General features: G+C 46.7%; 1 protein-coding gene, 1 non-coding gene and 1 pseudogene across 4 annotated transcripts in view; 2 read left to right on the top strand and 1 right to left on the bottom strand.

The window, feature by feature from the left end:
- Window positions 1-4,733: 4,733 nt before the first annotated feature.
- LOC132532467 (small nucleolar RNA ACA64) lies at window positions 4,734-4,854 on the top strand. The gene has a single exon (XR_009544422.1). It is a non-coding gene; the product is annotated as a small nucleolar RNA ACA64 (small nucleolar RNA).
- A 3,868-nt stretch (window positions 4,855-8,722) lies between these two features.
- The window catches only part of GGT7 (gamma-glutamyltransferase 7), a 43,322-nt gene continuing 36,271 nt past the window's right edge, over window positions 8,723-15,773 (top strand). Inside the window, exon 1 of one of the 3 annotated variants that reach the window (XM_060188727.1) lies at window positions 8,723-8,954. In XM_060188727.1, coding sequence (XP_060044710.1) covers window positions 8,786-8,954 — 169 coding nt within the window. In that variant the 5' untranslated portion in view covers window positions 8,723-8,785. The remainder of the gene's footprint in view (window positions 8,955-15,773) is intronic. The other 2 variants (XM_060188712.1, XM_007522659.2) reach the window with 2 other exon arrangements.
- On the bottom strand, window positions 11,984-12,305 carry LOC107522480 (large ribosomal subunit protein eL37-like; annotated as a pseudogene).

Below are 15,773 nucleotides of genomic sequence, written 5' to 3'. Positions count from 1 at the left end.
CTGAAGATAAGACCTGTAAAATGGTGGTCTGGGAGGTGGCGCAGTAATAAAGCTGTGGACTCCCAAGCATGAGGTCCTGAGTTTGATCCTCAGCAGCACATGTGCCAGAGTGATGTCTGGCTCTTTCTCTCTCTTCCTATCTTCCTCATTAATAAATAAATAAAATATATTTTTAAAAACCTGTAAAATGTCAATGTCTAAGCAAATAGTAATAATCACTCATACCTTTTTTTCTCCTTCCACTACTTTTACTTCATCAAGAGACCTCTCCCACTAGTCATAGCTGGACACTCAGTCCCCCTGACTTTTTTCTATTCCCTCCATCCTAAAAAAGTATAAGCCAGGCAGAACCCCTTATCTTTCACTGGCACATACTACAGAGAACGGCCAACTAAAACAGCAGCTGACAGAATGACTGTCAAGGCAGGAAAAGGCCTTAAACATTTAACTTGGAAGATGGTTCTGAGGGAATTGGGGAGATAGCATAATGGTTACGCAAAAACTTTCATGGCTGAGGCTCCAAGTTCCCAGGTTCAACCTTCCAAACCCACCCACCATCAACCAGAGCTGAGAAGTGGTCTAGTAAAAATAAGTAAGTAAGTAAATAAGGTGATTCTGAGGCCTGAAGCAGGTTATCTTCACCTCCTGGGGCCTACACAGGGCTTGTGACCTCAGCAGGTCCAGCCTTCCTTTTTACCTGCTTCCTTATTTTTCACCTAGTTAACCACAAACCCAGATTCCTCTAACTTAAAAAGAGGCTCCCCCATGGTCATATCAATGATCAAAGCCTACTCAATCTTGAGAGGAGGGTCTAAGAACTCCCTGAGGGGGACAGATCTTATGAGTGGACACAGACTCTACTAAGGAAACAGATGCTTCACTGAGAAGACATCACCTGTCCCCAAGGGACAATCATTTCACTAAAGGTACTGGGATCCTACTGAGAGACAGTGGAAGTAATAATAATAACAATAGACATGAATGTCCTTGAGGGTCATTGACTCCACTGAGGTGACACAGAGTTCTTCGTAGGAGATATAGATGGCATAAGATTCACTAAAGAGATTCCTAACATGGAGAAAATAGGACCTGATGGGAGCCAGGCAGTAGTGCAGCAGGTTAACCCCACAGAGTGCAAAGTGCAAGGACTGGAGTAAAGTTCCCGGTTTGAGCCCCTGGCTTCCCACCTGCAGGGGGGTTGCTTCACAAGTGGTGAAGCAAGTTTGCAGGAGCCTTATCTTTCTCTCTCCCCTTCTCTGTCTTCCTCTCCTCTCTCAATTTCTCTCTGTCCTATTCAACAACAACAACAAGAAGGAAAAGATGCTGCCAGAAGCAGTGGATTCATAGTGCAGACACGGAGCCCCAGTTTAACCCTAGAGGCAAAAGAGAGAGAGAGATAATAGGACCTGTGAGATAGTGACCTCCACTAAAAAAAATTAAACCCTTCAGGTGGAGGGTAGATAGCATAATGGTTATGCAAACAGACTCTCATGCCTGAAGCTCTAAGTCCAGGTTCAATACCCTGCACTACCATAAACCAGATATGAACAGTGCTCTGGTAAAATAAATAAATAAATAAATAAATATAACCCCCTTTGAGGGGGATAAACATTTCATTTGGTGGAGACAAGTCCTACGGGGGATTAGATCTCCCTGAAGCCTAATAAGTCCTATGTAATTCACTGAGGTGACTCAGTCCTCTGCTGGGAAGAAGGCACACAGGGCAAAACTGTCAAATATACACTTGTCTCTGCCCCCACCCCCACCCCTAGCTCTTGGCTGCCCCTTTATCCATCCTTCCCTCTAACGACTCTCCCAGGCCTTTGAGTTGTTCTCAGCACACTGCTGCCCTCTCCTGTCTATAGAAAGCAGTACAGCCACTGAGCACCCATTTGATTTTTAAGTATTCCAAGCCATATCTGAATCTGGAAAGTGGAGAAAAGCAAGGTGATGTGTGTCCAGGAGTTTAACCACGTGCCTCCTCCTGCCTGTGGATTTTAATGGAATTCAGGTGCAGTGGTGCACCTGGTTGAACACACATGTTACAATGTTCAAAGATCCAGGTTCAAGCCCCTGTTCCCCACCTGCAGGGGAAAGCTTTGCAAATAGTGAAGCAGTGTTGCGGGTGTCTCTCTGTCTCTCTCCCTCTATCTCCCCTTCCCTCTCAATTTATGACTGTCTCTATCCAATATTTTTTTAAAGCTTATGAGAGAAGGATGTCCCATCCTTGGATATGGGGTAGCAGTGCAAGCTATAGTGTGATTAGAATTCCTTAGAGTATGATAATTTTGGATGAGATGTGAATATAGGAAATTCAAGAAACAATAGCAACAATAATAACTATGATGATGACGTACTTATTGAGCAGGTGTCAAGTTCTAAGCACCTTTCCTTTTTAAACATTTCATTAACTTATGAGAGAGAGATAATCAGAGCATTACTCTGACACATGAGATGCTGGGGGTTGAACTCAGGATTTCATGCCTGAAAGTCTCACACTTTACCCACTGCACCACCTCCTGGGACTAAGCACTTTTCATATGTTAATTTAATCCTCATAAAAACACTTTCAGATGGATAGTATTATTTTCTCAATTTTGTAGTTGTTGTCCCCAGAGTTTCACCATTCCACGTTATTTTTCTCAGATAGAAATAGAAAAACAGGGAGATCGCACAGAACTAAAGCTTCCCCCAGTGCCACTGGAGCTGGACTTTGAATCTGGGTTGCTTCTTTTAAATATTTTTTATTAATACTTACTTATTTATTCCCTTTTGTTGCCCTTGTTGTTTTATTGTTGTAGTTATTAATGCGGTTGTTACCGATGTCGTCGTTCTTGGACAGGACAGAGAGAAATGGAGAGAGGAGGGGAAGACACACAGGGGGAGAGAAAGACAGATACCTGCAGACCTGCTTCACCGCCTGTGAAGCGACCCCCCGGCAGGTAGGGAGTCAGGGGCTCTAACCAGGATCCTTACGCCGGTCCTTGTGCTTTGCGCCACATGCGCTTAACCTGCTGCGCTACCGCCCGACTCCCATCTGAGTTGCTTCTATGATAAAGCAGGCACCTTCCCAGGTGAGCTTGCCAGTCTTATTCTCTCCATATGATAGATGAAGAAACAAACAAACTCAGGGAAACTGAGTGTTTTTGCCCAAGATCACACAATTAAAATTCATTATCTTATTTATTTATAGGATAGAGACAGCCAGAAATCAAGAGGGAAGGGGGTGAAGAGAGGAAGAGAGACAGAGAGACACCTGCAGAACTGCTTCACCACTTGTAAAGCTTTCCCCCTACTGGTGGGGACTGGGGACTTGAATCCAGATCCTTGTGCATTGTAACTCGTGCACTCAACCAGGTGCTCCACAACCTGGCCCCAGATCACACAATTTTTAAGTGGTGGCATAGGGAATAGAACCCAGATACCTAGAATACAGAGACTTGCTTCTTCAGATAAATAGGTAGAAAGGCAAGAAGGAGGACAGAGAGAGAAAGAGACTTAGAGAGAGGAACTGGGTGCTGGGCAGTGTCACACCAGGTTAAGTGCACATAGTATGAAGCACAAGGACCCATGCAAGGATCCTGGTTCGAGCCCCCCACTCCCTACCTGCAGGGGTGTTACTTTATAAGTGGTAAGCAGGTCTGCAGATGTCTACCTCTCTCCTTCTCTATCTTCTCCTCTCTTCTCAATTTCTCTCTGTCCTATCCAAAAAATTAAAAAATGACCATAGGAGCAGTGGATTTATAGTGCAGGCACAGAACCCCAGCAGTAACCCCAGAGGCAAAAGTAAATAAAAATCAATCCCCAAACAATATTTAAAGAGGAGGGGAACCCTAACACTGAAGTTTCCCCTAGTGCCATAGGGGCCAGGAACTTGAACAGGGGTTGCACACATGACAGAGAAGGCATCCTCCCAGGTGAGCTACTTCACCTCCTCCCCAGTCACCACTGTTTTACTCTCCACTCCCCACTCTACCCCTGCCATGCCATCACCATTATTTCCTGCTACAAGTGTCCTTTCCAAAGCCACAACAAAAACTCTTAAAAGGCCAGTAAATTCAACAATTTGTTTTGCCTTATATCTTAATTCTTTTTCCGCCACCAGTTCCAGATGCTATCATGATGCCAATCTGACTTTGCTGGGCAGATGACCCCACCAATGTGTCCTGGAGCCCCACCTCCTCAGATCCCTACCCACTAGGGAAAGAGAAAGACAGGCTGGGAGTATGGATCGACCTGCCAATGCCCATGTTCAGTGGAGAAGCAATTACAGAAGCCAGACTTCCCACCTTCTGCATCCCATAATGATCCTGAGTCCATACTCCCAGAGGGATAAAGAATGGGAAAGCTTTCAAACGAGGGGATTGGATATGGAGTTCTGGTGGTGGGAATTGTGTCGAGTTGTGCCTCTCTTATTCTATGGTTTTTGGTGGTGGGAATTGTGTGGAGTTGTGCCTCTCTTATCCTATGGTTTTGTCAATGTTTCCTTTTCAAATAATTTTTTATTATTTATTTTCCCTTTTGTTGCCCTTGTTGTTTTATTGTTGTTGTTCATGATATCGTTGTTGGACAGGACAGAGAGAGATGGAGAGAGGAGGGGAAGACAGAGAGGGGGAGAGAAAGAGAGACACCTGCAGACCTGCTTCGGAGCCAGGGCTCTAACCGGGATCCTTGCTCGGGTCCTTGCTACCGCTGACCCCCTAACTAATTTTTTTTTTTAAATGACATTCGGCGTCTGTAGAAAATCACCTTCCGCCTCTATGGTGGACACCAGTGAGATCGGGCACCTAAAGCCAGCGTGGCCTCAGCTCATCTCCCGCAGTGCGTGCAGGTGAAACCCAGCCCCCAACACGCCCAGCCACACACCTCAGCTGGGGTCCCTAACCTCCTTCCGCTCTCTGCCCGCTAGACCCGGGATGCCCTAGCCTAAAGTCGTGGCCATCGGAACCGCCTGGGTGTGTGTGTTGGAGGGGGGGGGGATTCCCACCTCAATTCAATGAAGCAGCTGGTCTAGTGGTCCGGGAGATGATGCAGTGGATAGAGCATCGGACTCTTGAACATGAGGTCCAGAGTTCAATCCCTGGCTGCACATGTAACAGTGTCTGGTTCTTTCTCTCCTATGTTTTATTTTATTTTATTTATTTATGCCCTTTTGTTGCCCTTGTTATTTTATTGTTGTATTTATTATTGTTGTTGTTATTATTGATGTAGTTGTTATTGGATAGGACAGAGAGAAATTGAGAGAGGAGGGGGAAGAAAGAGAGGGGGAGAGAAAGATAGATACCTGCAGACCTGCTTCACCGCTTGTGAAGCGACTCCCCTGCAGGTGGGGAGCCGGGGGCTCGAACCGGGTTCTCCTATGTTTTTAATAAACTAAATAAAGCAGCTGATTGATTTTTAAAAATTACAGTAAATAAGCAAGATCCAAAACCCCAGTCCACTAAGACTGGAATTGGGGGGGAGCTATATATATATATTTTTAAAGATTTAAAGAAGGCTGTAAAAATACACATTCGGGTTTGGACTCAGTCCTATACTGATAAGATCAGGATCCCAGAAGAGGCTGTGACTGAAAGAGGGCTCAAATATCAGGGGAGGCACATCAAGTTAAGATCACATAGTACGAAGCGCAAGAACCTGTGCAAGGATCCGGGTTCCAGCCCCAGGCTCCCCACCTGCAACGGGGGTTAATTCACAAGTGGTGAAGCGGGTTAGAGAGGAAAGGAAGGGAAAAGAAAGGAAAGGAAGAAAGAAAGATGAGATCCCTACCTAAAAGGTAGGGATGCTGACATCCAGGAAGAGACCTCCAGGGATGGCATCCAAGTGAAAAACATCTGAGGATGAAGCAGAGCCTGAAACTTTATCTGTTTATTTACTTACAATACTGCTCATCTCTAATGTATAGTGGTGGTGGGAACTGAATCTGGGGCCTTTTTTTTTTTAATTTTTTACTTATAAAAAGGAAACACTGACAAAACCATAGGATAAGAGGGGTACAACTTTGCACAATTCCTACCACCAGACATCCGTATCCCATCCCCTCCCCTGATAGCTTTCCTATTCTTTTTTTTTTTTCCTCCAGGGTTATTGCTGGGCTCGGTGCCTGCACCATGAATCCACCGCTCCTGGAGGCCATTTTTTCCCCCTTTTTGTTGCCCTAGTTGTTGCAGCCTCGTTGTGGTTACTATTGCCATTGTTGACGTTGCTTTGTTGTTGGATAGGACAGAGAGAAATGGAGAGAGGAGGGGGAAGACAGAGAGGGGGGGAGAAAGATAGACACCTGCAGACCTACTTCACCGCCCGTGAAGCAACTCCCCTGCAGGTGGGGAGCCGGGGGCTCGAACCGGGATCCTTACGCTGGTCCCTGCGCTTTTCGCCACGTGCACTTAACCCACTGCGCCACCGCCGGACTCCCAGCTTTCCTATTCTTTAACCCTTTGGGAGTATGGGCCCAAAATCATTGTGGGATGCAGAAGGTTGAAGGTCTGGCTTCTGTAATTGCTTTCCCGCTGAACATGGGCACTGACAGGTCAATCCATATTCCCAGCCTGTCTCTCTCTTTCTCTAGTGGGGAAGGGCTCTGGGGAAGTGGAGCTTCAAGGCACATTGGTGGGGTTGTCTGTCTAGGGAAGTTTGGTCGCATCTGGGAACCTGGTGGCTGAAAAGAGAGTTAACATACAAAGCCAAACAAATTGTTGAACAACCATGGACCTAAAGGCTGGAATAGTGCAGATGAAGTGTGTGTGTGGGGGGGTTGTCCTCCATTTTGTGGATAGCTAGTAGGCATATTTTAGTTATTTTTCAAAGGGCCTGTAGCTATACTAGTGTTTGTTTGTTTGGTTGGTTGGTTTTTTGCCTGAGCCTGAAATCTGATATGCAGGTGGATCCAAGTTATTGTCTGGGGAGATGATGTCAGGCTGGGAACCTGGGGCCTTTAATGTCTCAGGCACAAAAGGCTGTTTGCATAACCATGTGCTAGCTCCCCAGCTCAGAGCTAGGAATTTTTTTTTAAGTTATTTAATAATAATAAAAAAGATTGTAAGTCAGGAGCCAGGTGGTGGTGCACCTGGTTAAGTGCACACATTACAGTGCACAAGACCTAGTTTCAAGCCCCTGGTCCCCACATGCAGGGGGAAAGCTTCATGAGTGGTGAAGCAGTACTACAGATCTCCCTCCCCCCCATTTCTTTCTGTTTCTATCCAATAATAAGTAAATAAATAAAGATTAATATATATATTTTTTGCCTCCAGGGCTATCACTGGGACTCGATGCACTATGAATCCACTGCTCCAGGAGACAATTTTTTTCCCCTTTTGTTGCCCTTGTTGTTTATCGTTGTTGTTATTAGTGTTGTTGTTATTGCTGTCGTTATTGTTGGATAGGACAGAGAGAACTCAAGAGAGGAGGGGAATACAGACACCTGCAGACCTACTTTACCACCTGTGAAGCGACCCCCCTGCTGGTGGGGAGGGGTGGTTGAAAGCAACCCCCCTGTTGGTGTGGTGGGGAGGGGTTGGAACTGGGATCCTTATCCTGGTCTTTGCGCTTCGAGTTATGTGCACTTAACCCAGTGTGTCATCGCCCAGCCCCTGATTTAAAAATATTTTTAAAAGATTGTAAGTCAACAGGGGCATAATTCCATACAGTTCCCCCCACCAGAGTTCCGTGTCCCATCCCTTCCATTGGAAGTTTCCCTGTTCTTTGTCCTTCTGGGAGTATGGACCAAAAATTTTTATGGGGTGCAGAAGGTGGAAGGTCTGGTTTCTGTAGCAGCTTCTCCACTGGACATGGATGTTGGCAGGTAAGTCCTCAGCCAGGCTCTATCTTTCCTAGTGGGGTAAGGCTCTGGAGAGGCGAGACTTTGGGACACATTAGAGAGGTTGTCTACCCAAAGATGTCAGGATGATATAGTAGTGTCTGCAACTTGGTGGCTGAAAGGTGGTAAGATATAGAGCTGGACAAATTGTTTAATAAACAGGTACCCAAAGGTAAGAATAGAGAAGATGAAGTTGTGTGGGAAGAAGCTAGGAAGTCTATTTTAGGTATGTTTCAAGGAGCCTATGACTTTAGTAAATTTTGCCTGAGCCTGATAGCTAACATGCAGGTGGACTAAAAAAATACTGTATGGGAAGATGGTGTCAGAGTTGAGACTAGGACAGAGCCTGGAATTTTAGCGGGGGAGGGGGACATCAGTTGGGTGAGGGGAGAATGTGTGTGTGTGTGTGAGAGAGAGAGAGAGAGAGAGAGAGAGAGAGAGAAAGGAGTCTAAAATCGAAAGGGTTATATGAGGTTGGAGGAATCTCTTTGGAGAAGGATCTTGGAGTCTAAAGAGAGGTTTGGGCTTCCAGGAGCTGGAGATGAGAAAGGTCCTGAAGTCAAGATGAGAGGTCTGATGCCTGAGGGCGGAGGAGGAGGCAGTCTGGGGTTAGCGGAGCTCAAACTGGAAGAGAAAAGGGTCTGGCTGCTTAAGGTGCGTCCTGGAGGCTCACACACTTGCTCCTGATCCGCACGCGCACACACGCACTTCGAACGACCAGCACCTGCCTTCCAGGGTCCCCACCGGGTCCTACTCTAACCTGCGTGCCACATCACCGCAGGCTGACAGCGCTATGCCGGAATGTGAGACTGGGGCTCCAGCACCCCCGCCTCCCCACCCCCGGCGGGGCCGAGACGCCCCCTGGCGGCAGCCCGCAGCCCGCAGCGCAGGCCCCGCCCCCGCCCGCCCCGCCGCACCACTTCCGGTGGGCGCTGCGAAGCCCTGCGCTGCCGGGGGCCGCTGGCGAGGATGGCGGCGGAGAGCGAGGCCAGCCAGGAGAGCGCCCTGGGCGCCTACTCGCCGGTGGACTACATGAGCATCACCAGCTTCCCGCGGCTGCCGGAGGATGAGCCGGCGCCTGCCGCCCCGCTGCGGGGCCGCAAGGACGAGGACGCCTTCCTGGGAGACCCTGAGACCGGTGAGGCCCGCTGGCCCCGTCCCTGCCCCCTGGGACGTCCCCGGTCCTCCTTCATCTGCGCGCAGCATCACCTGCAGCCTCCATCCCCCGAATCCATCCCCTTCTCCCTGGACCTCCCCTCCGCCCTGTCCTGCATTACCCATCTGGTGGGGCTGGAGATGCATTTTTGCTTGGGAGGCTTAGGATGCGACAAGGGAGAACGATGACAGGGACTGCAGTTGGGGTTATCTCTTGGAATGAGCCACCTAATGAGGAAAGGCTTTTTGGAGGGGAGACCTTCAGGAACAGCGGTGATCACCCAGAAGAGGCCTTTTTTGGGTTTCGTGGAGAGCAGGATGGGAGAAACGAAGGCAGACTGTAGCAGAATGGCTGGAGGCTAGGTATTGAGAAGAACTTCCCTATAGCCAGCGATTGTGGGAATGAACAGGAGAGACTGTGGGGAGAAGCTGAGAATCTCTCCATGTCCAGGGAGGGGGTAAAGAAAAGATGGTTCTCGTGTGTCTTCAAGTGCTGCGAATTGGGAGACAGGGGGGATGGACTGCGTGACCTCTCAAAGTCCTTGGAGACTACACAGGCCTTTGCTGCCCTGTGGATTACCTCACCCCTCCCAGAGCCGGTGATCTGGCTGGGGTGTTGGCAAGGTTCTCTGCTCCCTGTGAAGCAGCTCCAGAATGTTACTGTTCTCTGCCCTTTGCAGAGACTGCAAAGGGTGAGAGTAAGGAGAAGGTGGGGCTTAGGAGAGTTCTGCAGGCCAGTAGCTCTCTGAGCATTTCTCCCTACTGGCCTCTTTCCTATCCATGTGGTTAAGGGCTAGCCTCTCCTCCGTTCTTCATCCTGCATCCCCCATGTCTCTTTCCCTCCACGTCACTTCCTGGCATCAGAGCATCCCTATGTTTCACTCTCCCTTCCTCACAAGGACTGCACTCTTCCTCTCCCTATCCCTCACCAGCCTGGCAGATTCTACTTTGGCCCAACTTGCTTTTGACTGACTTTTGCTGGCCAATCCCAGCCTGACAGCCTCAAATCCTCTTCCTTTCCACAAGTTTCTAGTCACCTGGCCCTGACCAGCAGTCCCCACCAACCTTACTAGACTGTAACCTTCTTGGAGGAGAGGAGGTGAAGGAAGGATGTGGATGTTTATGGGTACCAAATGTCAGAGTTCAGATAAAAAATTCTTTTCTGCAGCCCAGTTGGTGACACAATGAGTAAAGTGTTGGACTCCTAAGCACAGGTCTTGAGTTCCATTCTTGGCATTGTATGTGCCAGAATGATGATCTGGTTTTCCCTCTTCTCTTCCATAAATAATCAAATCAAATAAATATTTTTGAATGCATTTTATTTCATTTTGCCTAATTCATTTATTTTTTAACCAGAGCACTGCTCTGTTCTGGTTTATGGTGGTACCTATGACTTAGGAGCCTCAGGCATGAAAGTCTTTTGCATAACCATTATGCTGTTTCCCCAGCCCTATTATTATGATTATTACTATTATTATTGTCATTATCATTCTTATTATACTAGAGCATTGCTCAACTCTGGTTTACCATGGTGCAGGGGACTGAACCAGTGACTTTAGCACCTCAGACATGAAAGTCTTTTTGCATAGACAGGCTATCTCCCACACACACACCCTTAAATTATTTTAAATTTCTTTTCCAGGGCAAGTAGCTCTGGAGTCAAGAGATCAGAGAGAAAGAACTTGGAAAGATGCGTCCTGGTGGATATTAGCCTGAAACCAGGTCCTTTATTCTTGGACTTGGTGTGAGTGAAGAGTGCTGCTTCTGGCCCCAACACCTGTGTGATACTGGCATCCCATCCTACTTGGTGCCTTAGTTTCCTCTTCTGGTTCAACTGGGAATGCCTACCTCTCCTACCCTACAGATTGGAAACCCCTGACATGGTTTCTCTTGACGCCCTATAGATGTATTTTAGTATTTATCAAAATCTATGATGATTTCTGTGATCATGTGGTTACCTGATATTCATTAGCCCCATATGAGTGGAATCATGACTGTTTTGTTCACCATCTTTACAATCCAACCTAATACTAAGCACTCAATAAGGATTTTGGGGTGAATGAATGAATGAGAAAGGAGATATTAGGATAAAAGAATTACAATGGAGGGAATTCTCAAACTTTAGGGATTACCTTGGAGAGTTCAGTATGGGCTGTGTCCTTTCCTGTACAAAAATCCTGCAGAGGCTCTGGTCACCTAAACTTCTGGAAACCTGCGTCATATGACAAGACTGTGCAATAAGGTTATAATCATCTCAATGCCTTGTCTCTTAGTCCCCAAGACTCCTTAGACCCCACTGGACCAGCCTGCTTGCTAACCCTAAATTCTCAACCTGCTGGTGCCACCTAGTGGCACTTTCCCATCCTTTTTTTTTTTTTTTTTTTTGTCTCCAGGCTGGGGCTCAGTGCCTGCACTACGAATCCCCTGCTCCCGGAGGCCATTTTCCCCATTTTAATACCCTTGTCACCCTAGTTGTTATTGTTGTTATAGTTGTTGTTGTTGTTGTTGTTGGATTGGACAGAGAGAAATGGAGAGAAGAGGGGAAGACAGAGAAAGGGAGAGAAAGACAGACACCTGCAGACCTGCTTCACTGCCCATGAAGCGACCCCCCCTCTACAGGTGGGGAGCCAGGAGCTCAAACCTTGTACTTTGCACCATGTGCGCTTAACCCACAGCACTACTGCCTGGCCCCCACTTTTCCATCCTCTTGCTTGTGCTCAGCTAGCCTCTAGCCTTCCACAACCAAATGTTGGTCACCCCACAGCAGGTCCTTGGAAACCAAAGCTAGATGGTAACTGCTATAGTGTTATTCTGCCCCCTTTCTCCCTTTGTCTCTCTCTCCATTTATTCCTCTTGATACCATGCAGTTACTTTACCATAACCATGTTCTCTGCTGAACCCACTGTCCCTTTTCTGTATACCAGTTCTCCCAGTTATGAAATCATCATCGTCTTCTCCTCCATCTCCTTTTCCTCTTCTTCTTCTTCCTCCTCCTCCTCTTCTTCTTCTTTTCTATTTAACCAAAACATTTATTGTGCAACTGTGCAAGTTTTGAGATGAACTGGATGCTGCAGCTGCTGCCCTTTTGGGTTTAAGTGGTGTTCCTTCACAGAATCCATGCCTGAATACAATTTTCAGGTGCCTCATTCTACCATTCTCAGTAGTATTTTGTCTCTTAGCCTTGGCATCCCAAATATACTTTATCTTGCATTTGACCAGGCAGCCACCCTTGCCTGTCACAGGTCAACTTCTGAAGGTGGTGGGCCTTGGAGCCACAATGGCAGCACAATGTGTGCATCTTACTGCGATGTTTTCTAGATGATGATGATGACATCCCTTCATCTTGTTTCTGCCACTGAGACCAAAGAGCCGAAGTCTTTTTCATCATCTCCTTCTTCTCCTCCTCATCCTCCTCCCTCTCCCTCCTCCCCACCCTCCTTCCTCTCTCTCCTCCCCTCCTCTTTCTCCTCCTCCTCTTTCCCCTACTCCATCCCCTTCCTCTTCCCCCCTTCCTTTTCCTCTTCTCACTCCTCCTACACCTCCCATTTCTCCTCCTCTCACTCCTCCTACACCCTCCTTCCCCCTTCTTCTCTTTCTCCTTTTTCCAGAGCACTGCTCAACTCTAGATTATTGTGGTGTTGGAGATTGAACCTGGGGTGTTGAAGCCTCAGACACTAAAGTTTTTTTTTTTGCCATAACCATTATGCTATCTCCCCAGCCTGTCATTAAAAAAGAAAGATTGTGTGTGTGTGTGTGTGAGAGAGAGAGAGAGAGAGAGAGAGCGAGCAGTAGGGGACAGGGTAGGTAGTCAAGGGTAGTTAGCATAATGATATGCAAAGAGACTCCAGGATTTCAGCAGACAACGAATGTTCTCTACTTGCTGAGCCATGTCCCTGGGCTCCCCAATATCATCCTCTTCTTCCTCCTTTTTCATTTGTTGGGCTGGAGAGCCAACTCACTTGTAGGGCTCCAGCATTTTTGTGTGGGTGACCCATGTTTGAGCCCTGGCACCATATAGGCTACTATAGCACAGGAGGAAGCTTTGATGTTATGGTGTCTCTCCCTCTCTCTTGTCTCTCTCTGAATGAAAATAGGTAGCATGGATCAGTGAAACCCTGCATGTACAAGATTCTGCTTCTACCAAACTAACAAGAAAGAGAGAACGGGAGTTGGGTGGTAATGCAGAGAGTTAAGTGCACATGGTGTGAAGTGCAAGGACCAGAGTAAGGATCCCGGTTCAAGCTCCCGGCTCCCCACCTGCAGGGGAGTCGCTTCACAGGTGGTGAAGCAGGTCTGCAGGTGTCTATCTCTCTCTCCCCCTCTCTGTCTTCCCCTCCTCTCTCCATTTCTCTCTGCCCTATCCAACAATGACGATATCAACAACAATAACTACAACATAAAAACAAGGGCAACAAAAAGGAAAATAAATAAATAAATATTTTAAAAAAATAGAGAGAGAGAACTAGAGCATCATTCTAGCACATACCATACCAAAGGTCAAGCTTAGGATTGCACTTGCCAATCCTGTGCTCCACTACTGCGCCACCTCCCCAGTCACTCAGTGCCATTTTTTTAGTGGGGGGAGGGGATTAATGCTTTATAGTAAATATAGTTGTTGACACATGTAAAATTTCTCAGTTTTCTACAAAACACTCTTACCTCAGCCCAGGTCTTTCTCCACCGTCATGCACTAGGACCTGAAAGCCGCACCCCCCCCCCCCAATCCTTTTCTTTGGTGCAGTACACCAGACCCAGTCCAAGTTCTACTTTGTGGTTCCCCTTTCTGTTCTTATTTATCAGTTTCTATCCATGAGTAAGATCATCCCATTCTTTTTTTCCTCCCAGTATGTGGCCTCACATGTGAGTGATTCCAGGACTCCTAGGTGGATTTTTTTTTTCACTCTTTTTATTTCATCTAGAGATTCAGAGACACAGAAAGACAGAGGAGAGGGGGCTGAGTGTTAGCGCACTGGGTTAAGCGCACTTGGCGGGAAGCACAAGGACCGGCACAAGGATCCTGGTTAGGCACAAGGATCCCGGTTCTATTACTGGATCACCACCTGCAGGGAGGTCACTTCACAGGCGGTGAAGCAGGTCTGCAGGTGTCTAACTTTCTCTCCCCCTCTGTCTCCCTGTCTTCTCTTGACTTCTCTTTGTCCTATCCAACAGCAATAACAATAACAGCAACAAGGGCAACAGAAATGGGGGAAAAAGTGGTCTGGGAGGTGACACAGTGAATAAAGCATTGTATTCTTAAGCATAAGGTCCTCAATTTGTTCCCTGGTAGCACATGTACCAGAGTGATATCTGGTCTTTTCTCTCTCTCTCTCTCTCTCTTCCTATCCCTCTCATTGGGAAATAAAATGTTTTTAAAAATGGGGGAAAAATAGACTTTAGGAGCAGTACAGGCACCAAGCCCCAGTGATAACCCTGAAAGCAAATAATAATAATAATAAAAGACAGGAGAGATACACAGCACTGATCTACCATCTGTGGAGTTCCCCATGCTGTGATACTCCTCATATCTTGCATGATAAGGCATGCACGCTACCCAGTGAATTACCTCCTGCTACAAGTTCTTTTTTTTATTTCTTTTTTAAAAGTATTTTATTTATTTATTTTTGAGAGAGATGCAGAGAGAAAGATACAGAGAGAAACACCAGAGCACTACACAGTTCTGGCTTATTGTGGTGGGGGGGATTGAACCTGGAATTTGGAGCCTCAGGCATAAGAGTCTTTTTGTATAACCATTAATCTATATACCCCCGTCCTCCTCCCCCTCCCACAGCTGCCCTGGTCCCCAAGTCTTAATACTGCAACTAAGTTGATCTCCAAGGTGGAAGCTACCCATGATTCTCCCTTTCTCTCACTTCCAAATTTCAATCATGTGTTCTTTGTCCTCTTCCTAAATATCTTCCAAAGACCATCGGACTTACATATGTCTTCACTACTATAGAAGAATCTACCATCTTTTCTTGCTGGTATAATTCATAGGCTTTGAGTTACTCTTCCTCCACAACATCCATCCATCTACTACTATGCACTTGTGATTATATCACTCTCTGATTCAGAAATCCTTAGTGATTCTCCCTTTAAGGGAATAAACAAAACAGAGATGACTTCATTCTCCAATGTCTTTCTTCTGATCTCTAGACTTAACAAGCCAAATCTATTAAGGGTTCATTTCATAGACTTAGATAAAACTGAGTTAATATTAAAAAGATTTTTTTATTATTTATTTATTCCCTTTTGTTGCCCTTGTTTTATTGTTGTACTTATTATTGTTGCTATTGATGTCACTGTTGTTGGATAGGACAGAGAGAAATGGAGAGAGGAGGGGAAGACAGAGAGGGGGAGAGAAAGAGAGACACCTGCAGACCTGCTTCACTGCCTGTGAAGTGACTCCTCTGCAGGTGGGAAGCCGGGGACTCGAACCGGGATCCTTACGCCGGTCCTTGCGCTTTGCACCACCTGCGCTTAAGCCACTGTGCTACCACCCAACTCCCAGATTTTTTTTTTTTTTTAAAACCAGAGTGTTGCTCTGCTCTGGCTTAAGGTGGTGTGAGGGATTGAACTTGGGACTTTGGGGCCTCCGATATGAAAGTCTCTTTGCATAACCATTATGCTATTTATACCCCCCAGAAAAAAAGAGATAATTTTAGGGGGACTGGGCAGTGACACACCTGATTAAGTGCACATATTACCATGCACAAGGACCCAGGTTTGAGCCCCCACTCCCTACCTGCTCAGGAGAAGCTTTACAAATGGTGAAGCAGGGCTCCAAGTGTCTTTCTTTTTCCCT

The sequence above is a fragment of the Erinaceus europaeus genome, chromosome 1, assembly GCF_950295315.1.
Source record: "Erinaceus europaeus chromosome 1, mEriEur2.1, whole genome shotgun sequence".
NCBI lineage: Eukaryota > Metazoa > Chordata > Mammalia > Eulipotyphla > Erinaceidae > Erinaceus > Erinaceus europaeus.
This window is presented reverse-complemented; position numbering and strand designations above follow the sequence as displayed.